General features: G+C 34.6%; 1 protein-coding gene and 1 non-coding gene across 2 annotated transcripts; one reads left to right on the top strand and one right to left on the bottom strand.

The window, feature by feature from the left end:
• Positions 1-1903: 1903 nt before the first annotated feature.
• Positions 1904-4447, bottom strand: LOC149246324 (laccase-11-like). The gene is made up of 6 exons (XM_089455664.1): positions 4293-4447; positions 4032-4183; positions 3675-3919; positions 3439-3567; positions 2431-3348; positions 1904-2338 (listed from the first exon to the last, which is right to left on the bottom strand). The coding sequence occupies exons 1-6, from the start codon at positions 4389-4391 to the stop codon at positions 2208-2210; spliced, it is 1674 nt and encodes a 557-aa protein (XP_089311790.1). The 5' UTR covers positions 4392-4447; the 3' UTR covers positions 1904-2207.
• A 7236-nt stretch (positions 4448-11683) lies between these two features.
• TRNAR-ACG (transfer RNA arginine (anticodon ACG)) lies at positions 11684-11757 on the top strand. The gene has a single exon. It is a non-coding gene; the product is annotated as a tRNA-Arg (tRNA).
• Positions 11758-13802: the final 2045 nt, after the last annotated feature.

Genomic DNA, 13802 nt, shown 5'->3' with positions numbered 1-13802 from the left:
ATAATAAATATGCCTTTGAGTCTCATTGTAACATAGTTCAAAGGTATGTAGCCACCACATCTCTTCTTAGAGATAAGCCCGAGCTAGTCTTATTTTCATTCTGTTTGTAAGCATATTTCAATATTTGATATTAATGAAATGAAGTGTTATTTCTACTGCATCTTTGTATTTATGGTTATTTCCGGTCTAAATTTGGATCACTCTCCCACCTCCCTCTTTCTCTCCTCCCCATCACTCTCTCTCTCTCTATGTTGTCCAATTATGTCACTATCTCCCTCCCTATCTCCTTCTCCCTCTCCCCTTCTCTTTGCCTTGCATCTTTGTGTCTCCCTCTCTCTCTTTCCCTTCTCTCCTTCTCTCTCCTCTCTTTCTCTCTTCCTTCCCTCCTCTTCTCTCTCACTCACTCTCTCTTCATCTCTCCCTTGTCATTCCCTCTCTCTCTCCACCTCTATCTCTCTATGCCCCCCTCTCTCTCCCCCTCTAACTCCATCTCTCCCTCCCTTCCTCTCCCCTTCTCTCTCTCTTCCTTCCTTTTTCTCCCTTATAATTCCCTCATTAATTTAATTTAATATATATCAAATTAATTAATAAATATTTATTAATAAAAATTATTTTGCACTCTTCATATCTTCATTCTTAGCTTTCTCTCCCTCGAGATTAGTTTTTTGACATGTGGTATTGATAAGCCATGGTATTGTAACAAAACCTACTGACAAGTTAATAATATCCATGATTAAGTGGGGGTGAATATCCATGGTTAAGAAACTTGTTATAATGTAATTTTATTATAAGTATTAAGTTTTTATGTGCTTATTAATTAAATTTTAATATGGTTATGGAATCATTTTGCCAATGAAAGACTTTAGCAATTGGTTTGTTGTTGATTACTATTAGTTTAACATTGACCAATACAAATTATAATATTTAACTTGCAAAAATAAATATTTATTTTTAAATATTATTAAAAAAATATTTTTCAAACATTTGATTGGACCATAACTTGAAGATTAGTCCTTAAACAATATAATTCCATGTGGATAACTTCGTTACATATTTTATGCCATAATTTATGGATATGGTTGATTCATGCATGATTTTAGATATTTTTGTAGGCTTTGCATGAAAACCATCCAAAAATAAAATACTTGAAAATAACTTATACTCAATATCTAGTATCAATTACTTCCTACCATAATTTAACCAAGTCTTTGTATAAAAAATGGATAGGAATAAGATGTAAAAAATATACTTTATACGAGTTACTTCCCACCATTATTTATGTTTTCTTCGGCACTTATGTATGAGCAAAATAGTAAATGTGTAGACTTACTAGTGGTTACTATCCACCAAAATTAATGCAAGTTCTTCTATTTGAACAAACGATTTGCTTATCCACTTCACATTTCATATAAATATAGTTATTAATTTTATTTTATTTATTCAAATTTTTATTTTTATGTAATTTGACCTAGTTAAAATGTTGAATTTATATGAAACCAATTTCACTTGGCTTTCCTAAAACCAATGTTGAATGTATATTTTGTTGATACCTAATAATTATATAGGTTTTTAGTTAAAGACGACATTGATATTAGATTACATTTGCTAAGTGTCAAATTTGTTCAATGTTAAATATTTACACTTAGTTTATCCTAGGTGTAGTTAATCCTAGGTAGTTTGAAGGGAATAATTAAGATCCTCCCTGCCCAAATTCAATTTTTACAAGTTACATGATAAATATTACTCTGTGTCCTATAAACTATCTCTAACCTCTTAAATATATAAATAATTTTAATTAAAAATTATAAAACAAAAAAATTGCACTAAAGAATACAAACATGGCACTCTATTTTTAATTATGTCATAAACACAATTTTATTATTGGAAAACAAAGTACGTTCAGCCTTGCCAATTGCCGTGTTCGGGGTTTGGTCTGGCTACATTACATTCAACTCTTCCACTGGAGAAAAAAATTGTGAAATTGAAATATGGTAACGTGTTTTCACTTCCGGGTGCTGCGACGTGGAAAAAGTTCGTCCTATGTTGGACACCTCCTTCGCAAATGCAAATAGGTTGTCGTGGATTATGTAAATGAAATATTTGATTCCATGCAATGAAAGGTTAATTAAAGATGTGATTATATGTAATTTGCAGAACTATATTGAGCACGACTGCATGCAGGTGGTGTAGAGGCAGCATTGGAATAATTAGCATTTCGGAAGGTCCTTGGGAGGAGGCAAGATGGATTGGTTGGGTCCATTTCCGTCCTCCACAACAAAGGCCATCTTCAGTCCCCACGTTGTATGCACTTCCAGATGGCAGTGCATGAACCACACACCTATAAAATGCATTCATTCATCAATAATCATTCACAACGTTCTGCTCTCCAAAACATAGAAAGATGAATGAGTAAAAGTTAGATTAGGTTACCTGGATTGTCAGCCCTGAATCGGATAGCCGTCCAGCCACCGGTGGGCACGCCCACAGTGTTTCGCTCAGGAGGATCCACCAGATTGAATTGGGCAGGGTCCTTCTTTGGGTCATAGTTACCAAACCCTCTTCCAACAATGAAGAAATTGAAGCCATGTAGATGGACTGGATGATTCTCCACTGTCAGCACGCTGGTGCCTTGAAGTACCAACTGCACCGTTGAGTTGAAGGGAATCCTAGTGAGTCTCGTGCCTTTGGATGTCATTGGGTTTTTTGGTGGAGTGCCCGTATAATTGAAAGGCGTGGGAGGCTTATCGGGGAAATCAGTGGTGAAGACACCCGTGATATTAAAGAAATGGGCTTGCAGAAGAGAAATCTTGGGCATAACGAAACTTATGTTGTTGATGGATGCAGATACACGGGAACCATTGTTACAAGTGGGACAGGAGTCGAGGGCAAGCCCCACTGTGAAAAAGAGATGGCGATCTACAGTCTGCGGGACATTTGCGGGAAATCGTACGGAATTGAGGCTCCGGAGATTGTTGGTGAAATTGGTGGCAAAGGAGGTGTCATTCTGGGAAGGAATGCTGGGCATTATAACAGAATTTGTATTGGAATTGACGTACTGCAAAATGGCTGTGGCGGTTTTATTGTCGACGGGGACGGGCGCGTCCATGAATGAGCGAGCAGCCATGAAATACCTGCCACTCCTTTTGTTGGTGTGGAGCAAGGCATTTGTGGTCTGGCCTGGAGCAATTACTATTGATTTCGTTATTAGTGGCTTTGTGTACACTGCGTCAACCTCCACCACTTTCAGATGATGGTTTGCAACATCAAAAAAGAGCTCATCATTAAGAGCTGCGTTGATGATTCGAAGAAGGTAAGTCTTCCCATGCTCCACTGGAACCGCGAAAGTGTCTGCATTCCCAAATCAGATCATCAGATTTTCATGTATATTCCCCAACAATAAACATTCCTAAATATTTCCAGGTATTTATAGCCTCTTGCCTTTGGTAGGGCATTTGAAGAGTGGCCCTGGCTTTCCATTAATGGTGTGGGCATCAGACACGTTGGGTGCTCCTCCGGCTTTAAGCGCTTCATTAATAACAGCTTCCACATCTGCATTCCACCACTCTCCTGCACCAATGGTTGAACCGGTGAGAAATCTAAGTTAAGTGCTCACTTGGACGACAATTAAACGTCAAATACTATAGTCTAGTGAATCTGTATTAAAATTGCTATACCTAGAAGCAGAGTAATCTCCTTATGGGGTTTGGGGAAGGGATATGGATTATGCTTAGGGGGTAAAATAACAATGGCTCCGTGAATTGTTGCTCTCAACCACAGAATATGAGCGTGCCACCACAATGTGCCTCGTTGTCCAGTGAGTGTGAAGTTGTACGCGTAGCTCTGCCCTGTTTGAATAGGGCATTGAGTTATATAAGCCGGCCCATCAGCCCAACCCGTGCGGAGCTGCCTCACCCCGTGCCTGAAGTTCGACATTTTTTTCTTTTCAATATATTTCACAATTCAAGCAATTATGATCTTGCATTGCAGTGCATATGAATTATTTGAACTGCAAAAGGTGATGATATTATTACCAATGTATGGAAACGTTATATTTGACATGATTGGTCACCTTCACTATGACGGTATCTCCTTCCCTTGCGTATATTGTTGGACCCGGAAACTTTCCATTCACAGTCACAATGGGTTTTGTGTGGCATAAGCGGCTCACATTCTTCAGTTCTACCTGAAATCAAAGTAAATCACACACTTCAGTTGTATTTATTAAACAATTCTATGATGATCCACGAGCCATGAATGAATATTGTAGCAAATCAATAAAGCAGCAAACTTACGTCAAACTTGTAATGCCTCGTCTTCCCCTCCGCTTCCATGGCTGAAAAAAACAAGCTAACCGTAAGAAGCAACGTAATTTTCATTACTAACACACCCATATTCTCTTCAAGCTCCCACACAATGACCCTGGGTATATCCGTTGATTCTACTGATATATAAGGCACCTGAATTATTGTGAAGCCGTGACAGAGTTGCAGGAATATATAGCGAAGTGAGTGATAAGGAGGACGTCCATGGGAAAGCGTCTGTTATGGTGTAAGCTGTTGAAGTTGGTACCAGGTCGTAACATTGCTTTAATCTCACTCACCCATATTCGTTCCAAAGCGGTGTGCGTGCTCTTCAAAGGAAATGGCGGCGAAAAGATCACACAATTATAATATAAGAATAAAATTAAGCCAACGATTCCGACTGTGACACAAAATAAAAATCTAATGTGTTTTGGGGACTCAAACCAAGAGTAAGAGTTACCTTCGAAGCAACCCTTGCAGTTGCGTGGGGCTGAAAACAAACCATCCGTGTAAGAAATGCCATACGCGTGGCACAGTCCTCGCGCTCTAATTGCGTGGAGCACAGTGGAGCACAGTCTGTCGCGCTCTAATTTAGGTGGAGAGGAACACGAAAACTTGGGTTTTAAAAAAATTGGGAATTGAAAAAATTATGTATCATTTGGAAGTCTATAATGGATGACATGGAAGATATTTTTAAATTTAAATGGGAATTTTTTATATTATATGTTTTTTATTTTAATTATTTTTAACCATCGTGTATTTAAATAATTTAAATGGTGGGTAAAGGTTTATTGATATTAATCTATGAAAAATATCAGAGCATTTATTTTATTATGTATTTCATATTATATGATCAGGAAAAATCTCAAACTTAATTAAATTATAATAATAATAATAATTATTATTTTTATTAATTATAAAAAAATAATATAAGAATTATATATATAAAACATGTAATAATATTTTTAGTTATGGAAATTTATTTCTACTTTATCATGGAAATTATTAATTTGTAGATAATTTTCCTTATAAGAAAATATCATACATGTGAAGTAGTTTGTTACTTTCAAAATTAAGTATAAAATAGAAATTATAAAATTATGTATTATTGAGAAATTTTTATAATATATAAAGGGTATATAACATATTTTTAAATTTAAAAAGATTTTATTTTAATTAATTTTTAATAATATTGTAATTATATAAATTAAATTAATGGTAAATGTTTATTGGGCATTAATCCATATAAAACATCAAAATATTTATCTCATCATACCATTCATATCATCCAAATTAAAAAAAATCGTAAAAATGAACCAAATTATAAGCTATTTCTAAATTATTATTATAATTAATTAAAAAAATTTAATATACTAGTTAAATATGTGTATATTTAAAAAAGATATAATATAACTTATAAACGAAATAGTTATTTCATTTTTTGTTGTTTAAAATACATTTTTGAATGCATAAAAGCACCCTTAGAAACCCCTAGAGCACTCAAATTATACAAATTATACAAATTATACAAATTAAACAATTTAAATTCAAGTTTTTAAAAATATTTGATTAAAAGTAACCAGAAAATTATTAATTAATTAATTTTAGCAAAATAATTAAAAGATCATAATTAATGATCAATAATAATACTATTATGTATATTAAAATATATTCTATAAAAATTAAATTTCTATAAAAATTAAATTTCTATCATCTATATAGTAATCATTAATAATTGGATTAAAATTATGGAAAATTTATTCATATCTATAAACATAATTACATTAATTTGATTATATAAATTTGGTTAATTAAATTGTATTTTTTAATAAAAATTATATTTTTAAATATTTAAATTAATATAATGATTTTAAAATATTTTGTATATTTTAATAATGTAATTTAACTATTAAAATTTAAGATTCGAAAAATTTCCCTAAATTGTCAATTAAATTAAAAAACAAATAGAAAAATAAAAATCAAATTATTACAAATTTAAAGTATTAAAATCTGCTTTCAAGTGAATGAATTTTCAAAAAAAAAATACATATCTATAAAATTTTATATAACTTTGAATTTAGTTGGTTCAAATCTTTATAAATCTTTAATATATTTATTTTTCCTGTTAATCCATATGAACTTTTTTCATCCTATATTATTATAGGTTAAATAAAAGTTTTTATCATCATATATTATTATATGTTGAATAAAAATGTTTATGTTGTTATATTAAAATTTATTTTTTTATATATTATTAAAAAAAAGGTTTAATGTGTTGAAATCTGGTGTTGGCATTGATGTCAATTATGAGAATCAACCAGTTGAGTGGGACACCGATGTCAAGAAGTTTGATAGACTTGTGCTGATGGTCAGGTGTGTTGCAAAGATTTGCTGAAGTGTGTACACATCTTGGAGGTGCCTGTCAAGATGTTGATGAAGTTGGCAGAAATCTGGGTCAGAGGAGCCATTGAAATTTCCAAGTTTACTAGAGTGACACGGCCTCCCTCTGGCCACAGAGTGACACTAGAGTAGTGACATGGTATGCACATTGTCTGCACGCAGCAGTTGCTGCATCCTGTCATTTTAGTGCCAGCGACACTTTCCTGTAGCTACTAGTTGTAGTCAACTGTTTGATCTTGTCATCGTATGATTTATCCTTGTATGGGTTGAGGTAGTGGAACGATTTAGTGATTGATCGAGTCACATTTTCAATTAAGCGTTGATCTTGTTTCCCAGGATGTGAGCGCGTTGATGAGATAGGTTATATATGTGCGGAGTGAATCAGTTTAAATATATGCCTCCTATTGATTTTTGAGAGGTTAGGCTGTGTGAGATTTGAAGGTTGTGCGCAGAGTATACACAGATTGATGGACAGTACACAGAGACAGTGCGCATCGAGGTAACTGTGAATTGATGTTTTGAGTATGATTCCAGTGGATAGAGTTTGTATTGTAGAGTGCGTTTGGAAAGAGATCAGAAGTGTCAGTGCATTGAGATAGAGGTAGAATGCAATGGCAGAGACATCATTGCCATAGAATAAAGTGTGCATGGATTGATTAGTTGATGGTCATCGATTTAAAGCTAAAAAGAATAACTGTAGCAGAGCTTGTTTCAATGAGTGCACATTGGTCACAGTAGTTGCTTTGTTTGTGGTTGCTAATAATTCTATTGTTGCAGGGATTAGAGATGAGTGACAAAGATGCTATATGGCTGAGGTTGAGAGCTCATATTTATGCTTTGTATTGACTGTGTAATGTCCTATATAGTTGTTGGTTAAAATGTATGTTGCTACATAGTTTAGGTTGTGTATTGAGTCAGTAAGATGTGTGTATGATGCTGCATAGAGAGTGTGTAATGTCCTATATAGTTGTTGGTTAAAATGTATGTTGCTACATAGTTTAGGTTGTGTATTGAGTCAGTAAGATGTGTGTATGATGCTGCATAGAGAGAGTGTTTGTGAGTCATGAGTATGCTGCTGAGTGTTGGGCAAAGGTTTCATTAGTATGGAATGTTGATATGTTGATTTATGCGTGAGGGGATTTTGACTTGTTGAGTGTGAGAGAATTTATTGCGAGAGGTCGTTTGGGTTTAGTGAAGGTGTGATACAATTTGATTGAGTCAGTTGAAAAGCATAGAGTTTATAGTGGGTCTATGGAGTGTTGGCCAAATGTTTCATTAGTATGGAATGTTTATATGTTGATTTATGTGTTAGGGATTTTGTCTTGTGAGAGAATTTATTGTGAGAGGTTGTTTGGGTTACAAAAGGTTTGATACAATTTGATTGAGTCAGTGGAAAAGTATAGAGTTTATAGTGGGTTTAGTATAAAAATGGATGAAACTAGGTTTACAATTTGTTTGATTTGATGAGTGGATCCTAGCTCGAAAATGTATGAAAAGTGGTCCACGGGAGCTTGAAGGTTGGTGCCTTGGGTGAGTTGGTTGGGGCCTTTAGTGGGTGAGTTGTGGCTTGCCAGCAAACAGTTTAAGAGATCTATCTTCCAGATCCATCACATAAATATTTTAGATTTCGGATGTCTTTCAAACAGCTAATGTTATTCATCTTCTAGATAATTAGATGAAAAGAAATTGATCCAATAGGAGCAATAAAAAGGGAGAAGAATTCCTATAAGCTCAAAAATTATCTCAAATGTCAAAGAAAATACCAATTAAGAAATAAATAACTAAAAAATATAAATAAATAAATGATGAGATCATAGGTCAAAGAAAATAGCTCTTAGACAATAATAAAATAAAAATTAAATGATTAAGTCAAAGGTCAAATAACATAGTTTTTAAGAAAGAAATAAATGAATGATTACATCAAAGGTCAAAGGTAAATGATTAAGTCAAAGGTGCTATGAAATAAAAAAAAATAAAAAATAATTATAATAATAACTAAGCTAATTAAATTATTATAAAAGGTTAATAATAAATAAATATATCCTAAACCAAATAAATTATAATTTTAATGGTATTAACCGTTATATATTATAATTTTAATAGTATTAACCGTTATATATGCAATAATTTAAATAATAATAATATTGGATAAATACATAAAAATCCTAAGTCTAAGGAATATAAATTTAGATTACTAATATTAAGGAATAAATATGAAAAATAAATAATATAGTTAATAATATGGTTCAATAATATTAATTAAATTACTATAATAAAATATTAATACAAATAAAAAAATATTTAGGATTAAGTTAAAGGAATAATTTTTTAAAGGTTATTATTAAATATTAATAATATTAATTTATTATAATAAATTATTATTAATAAATAAATATCTAAGATAAATAAATCCTAAGCAAAGCAATATAAAAATTAGGGAAATTAATATTAAGAATTAAAAGTTAAATATTAAATATTAACTTATATTATTAAGTGGTGGCTTGTGGATTCAGGGAAGTGGCGTCCCCCACTATGGGTGCATGAGCTTGACGCCGATCAACATGTGTAACACAGGGAAGGGTGCCAAGGGACATCTATCCAAGTCATTAATTCCCTAACACACTGGCTCTCTTCTCAACGTGCTTCACATCAAACTCAGTGGAGATAGACTCTACCTTGTTGATCTCTTCACTTGTAGAAGCACTAGAGGATTTACTCACAAAACCCACATGACTCATTATCATTCATCAATGTGCCATTATGAATTCATGCATGCTCAACTAAGACAAAATGAGGCTAGCATCATAGTGAGTCATCATTTCCCTCTTTGCCACCCTATCATTATTCCACCTCCAGCAAATTGGATGTTCATAGTTATGGTGAGTATGGTGTTGTCCGTAGGAAGAAGCCATGCCCTTCATGCTCATTCTCTCTTCCCAGTCGTTAATAGGCCCCTGTGCTAGCTTGCTTTGGCTATCTCAGAGATGGAGCACACTAATTGTAATGGGAATCACATTCAGACCCTCTAGGCCCCAATTTGCAGGCTAGACATGGTTTGTGCAGTGGCCTCCCAACCTAACCATCTTCATCTCTCTCTCTAGTAGCCTATATGGGTTCATCATAATTCGCAAGATGTAATTTGTAGTATTATGGGTACAAGAACTCTCAACAGTCTCACCATGGTTTAAGTTCCGAGCTCCTGGGTGCATTTGGTGGAATAGGAACACAAGGCCATAGCTTTGAGCAATTGGGCAGAATAAACAATTTCTCCGAGCTATTGATTGGAACTAGAAAGAATATTCCCTATGGTCAAACCGAGATCCAACACGGCCAATGACTCTACTCATCGTCAGAAAATTCCACCAACTCAGCACTCCTACTGGCGTATGACAAAATTCCTACAAAACGATTATGCCAGTGACACCATCAACAAATTTTAGTGGCAAGGTCTAAGTTGGTGTTGTGGCTTAGATGACAGAATTCAGTGGCAAGATCCTTGTGTTGGAGTTGGGGCTTCAAAGGCAAAGTTTATATATGAGCATTTCACTCCTTATGAAAAGCCCAACAATGGGAAGCTTGCTCATGGTCGCAAGAGGTATCAAGCTCAGTCATTTTCTTAAGGCACCCATGCCACAGTTAATGCCAGAGTCAAATAAGCTCTCAGATATGTAATTTTGTCCATGTCAAAGTTTTTTCAGTTTTTCCAAACTCAGTTAGGATCCTCTTCAGGAGACCAATCTTTTTGTAAGCAAAATTTTTGTAGACATGTTATGTATAGTCAATACTTCTTATTAGATAGGTTAGTATAGGAAAATCTATGTAATATCAAGAAACTATTTTTCTGTTTTTGGGCCAGTGTCCCAAAAGGGTGTCCCATAGCACCATGAAATCCATCTTGTATATATTTTGCATCATCATATAAAGCCAAATAGTTACACAAAAAGGGGTGTAGCGGTGCCCTTCGAGTTGTGGCTTAAGAACTTGGGAGTTGTGGCTAGAAAAACTATTAGGTGTTCGGGAATCCGACAGATGGTGCCCTACAATAGGTAGTGACCTACATAGCTGAGGCTATGGTGGCTTCCAACAGGTGGTGGTCTGCAAATTTTAGGAAGTGATGGCTTCCATCAAGTAGTGGCATAGAGCGGGTGGTTGATCGCATGATCACAAGTTATGGCTTGCACACTAGTGGTGGCTAGTGATATGATGTACTGAAGATTTTATTAATAAATAAGAAGTAGATGAAGACAAGTAGATGGTGGCTTTTTTCCTGGAATTTTTTCCACATTACATCCCATGTCTCATGTACGATGTTGTTTTATGTGCCTTGATGTTTAGATGTTGTTGATGGTTTACTTGTTTATGCATGTGTTATTTGTTGCTAATGATTATATTGATGATTCAATTAATTGGTAAAGAAAGGAAAAAATTTGTTAGAGTAATCTATCCAACACAATATTGATTCACCCCCCCACCCCCCCTCCTTTCAATATTGTCAAGATCCCAACAATTGGTATCAAAGAGGGGATTTCGGGTGTAGCTTGATCACTCGAAAATGGATCTGGGAAATATTGAAAAAGAAAAAAAAATGAGATGGATCATCGAGGAGTCTATCTTCTCACTACTACAAACTTCAAGGTATGGGCATAATTTTTTTTTTTTTTTTTGATTATGGATCTAAAGTTTGGAAGATAGTTTGTGAAGGATATGACACAAATACCCCCCAATGAAGGTGATACCGAAAATAGCTCGGTGCCAGGATGATAAAAAGCTTAATGCCTCTTCTCATTAGTTAGAAGGTCGTCTTCTTTGAAACCCATTTCTTACATATTTTCTTTCCCACTCCACACTTTACTTTTATTTGAAACGCAATACCTGCGCTCGCTCATAGCGATGCGATAAATTTGCTTCTGCATCCTCTTACCCCGAAGAGAGGAATCCCTTCCTTTTGGGAGGGACTCCTGGGAACGAATCCAGCGGAGACGGGGCCTGTAGCTCAGAGGATTAGAGCACGTGGCTACGAACCACGGTGTCGGGGGTTCGAATCCCTCCTCGCCCACCCCGAAAGGGGACAAAAGGGAGGCCTTTCGGGGGTAGGGAGATTATGATTGGGATAGCGCAAAGCTATGGAACTTAGTCTTCACAAAGGGTCATTTATCGAAAATTCTCCTTATCAGTCGAGCCTGCTTAAGCATCCTCGATGGGTACGAAAAAGATTGTTTCATATTGGAACGTGAGATTGAATCGTATTGGGAGATCTATATAGATTCAAGTATAACTAAAGCTAAGCATCGAAATCAACGCTGGGATCGAACCTACCTGGCATTGATACTTAACTTTGTTATTATATGGTAAACATACCATGATATTGGGATCACCTAATAATGGAAATTGCAACCTTAGTCACCATCTCCATATCTTGTTTACATGTAAGCTTTACTGGTTATGCCCTATATACCGCCTTTGGGAAACCCTCTAAACAACTTAGGGATCCTTTTGAGGATCACGAGGACTAATTGAAAGAATGACCTTCCCTATAGGGAAGGTCATTCTTTCTTTGATGGGAGAGAAAGAATGACGATTTGGAGAAGCAAAATTATTTTCCCCCTTTAGTCGGAAGTTTGGGTGGTTCTCGGAAGAAAATAGCGAAAAAGATTATCCCTAGGGTCGATACCAACAAGAATGTATAAACCAATGCTTCCATAGATTTGATTTGATCGTAATTTACAATTATGGATATAGCTTTTGTACTAATATTTATTAGAGAAGAGATAGGAGCAATATCATACCACTTGTCTTTTAGTAGTTGGATCTCCTAGTTTTTGGAATGCTCCAAAGATAACCTCCATAATGCAAATTTTGGGAAGATAATATATTTGACATCTACAAAGGAAATTTGGGAAAGTTTGTAGGTGTTGTATGGAGGAAACAATAACAACAACAATGGAGAGCAGAAGAAGATAAAAAGAAAAGAAAAATAAGCATAGGGCCCTCAAAAGCAAGAATCTAAGCTAGAAGAGTCTCACCCCTGTAGACTTGTTAATGATGCAATTGATCATCAAGAAGAAAAATAAGAAAACTAAGGCTCAACTAAGCGTAGTGTGCTCCACTGAAGCGGATAAGAAGATATAAGTAAATATGATTTTTTTTTAGTTATGTTTTAGATAGGCTTGATGATAGTCATGTTGAGTTGCCTAGTGAAGATGAGGATGATGTTAAGGTTCTTAACATTGGATATGAGTCAACCATGATTTTTATTGATAAACTAAAAACTGAAGTAAGTAGGTTGATAGCTTTATGTAAAGATTAATAAAATCTTTTGCATATTTTTTATTTGAAGGATATGAGATAAGATTAGTCCTCAGTCTAAATATCTAGTTGTAGGAGGCTAGAAAGATTGAAGAGGTTATGAGCAACCAACAAAAAGAGAAGGGGAGGGGGAGTTGAAGAGCTTGAGGTAGAATTTGTCAGATTGAGGAAGCAGTTGGAAGAGAAGGACAATCAACTCAAGCAAGCAAAGAGCTCCAAGGCTTTGGATAACTTACTCAACAACCAAATATATCCTTTGAATATATTTGGTCTTCGATTTTATAAGGGAGAGTCTAGAACATAGTCTCATACAAACAATAATGCAAATCCAAAGAAGCATGTAGCATGAAAAGGCACCAGAATGGGTAGAAAGAAATGTAGGAAGTAGAAGATCCACCAATACTAGAGGAATGTTTCCCATGGAACACTTGTATCAATAATATCATTCACTCCTGTAGTTGATGTTGGCAGATTTCAAAGGTGTCGAAATCCCTTTTCTCCTTTGAAGTATGATGTAGAATGTTACATCTACCGAAAAATTTGTAGTAGCCAATTGTAGAAGTACAATGTTTAGATCTAATTAGCAGTATGGGAAATAGTTTGGGAAGTGTTGATAATTTTTGTTTTATTCACTCACACAACCTTTTGAAACCCTAGCTGGCATGGCCAAGAATGTGGGAATGATACCTAGTCAAAAGGCAAGTAATTTATAATACAATTTTGAAGTAAAATAAAAAAATAAAATTGAAGCAAACTAAATAAGCATTACAATATGATTTACAAAGACAAATCATG

Source organism: Pinus tabuliformis, chromosome 7 (assembly GCF_031772625.1).
Source record: "Pinus tabuliformis cultivar Carrire ecotype Pingquan chromosome 7, CPIR1, whole genome shotgun sequence".
Classification (NCBI taxonomy): Eukaryota; Viridiplantae; Streptophyta; class Pinopsida; order Pinales; family Pinaceae; genus Pinus; species Pinus tabuliformis.
Note: the sequence above shows the minus strand (reverse complement) of the source record. Positions and strands in the feature narration are given on the sequence as shown.

Excerpts from the sequence above, each read along its gene's own strand:
- LOC149246324 (XM_089455664.1), bottom strand. The coding sequence starts at position 4,391 with ATGGGTGTGTTAGTAATGAAAATTACGTTGCTTCTTACGGTTAGCTTG. Across the intron at positions 3,568-3,674 it reads GGAGATTACTCTGCTTCTAG|GAGAGTGGTGGAATGCAGAT; the intron begins GTATAGCAATTT and ends CCATTGGTGCAG. Across the intron at positions 3,349-3,438 it reads CTTCAAATGCCCTACCAAAG|ACACTTTCGCGGTTCCAGTG; the intron begins GCAAGAGGCTAT and ends TTGGGAATGCAG.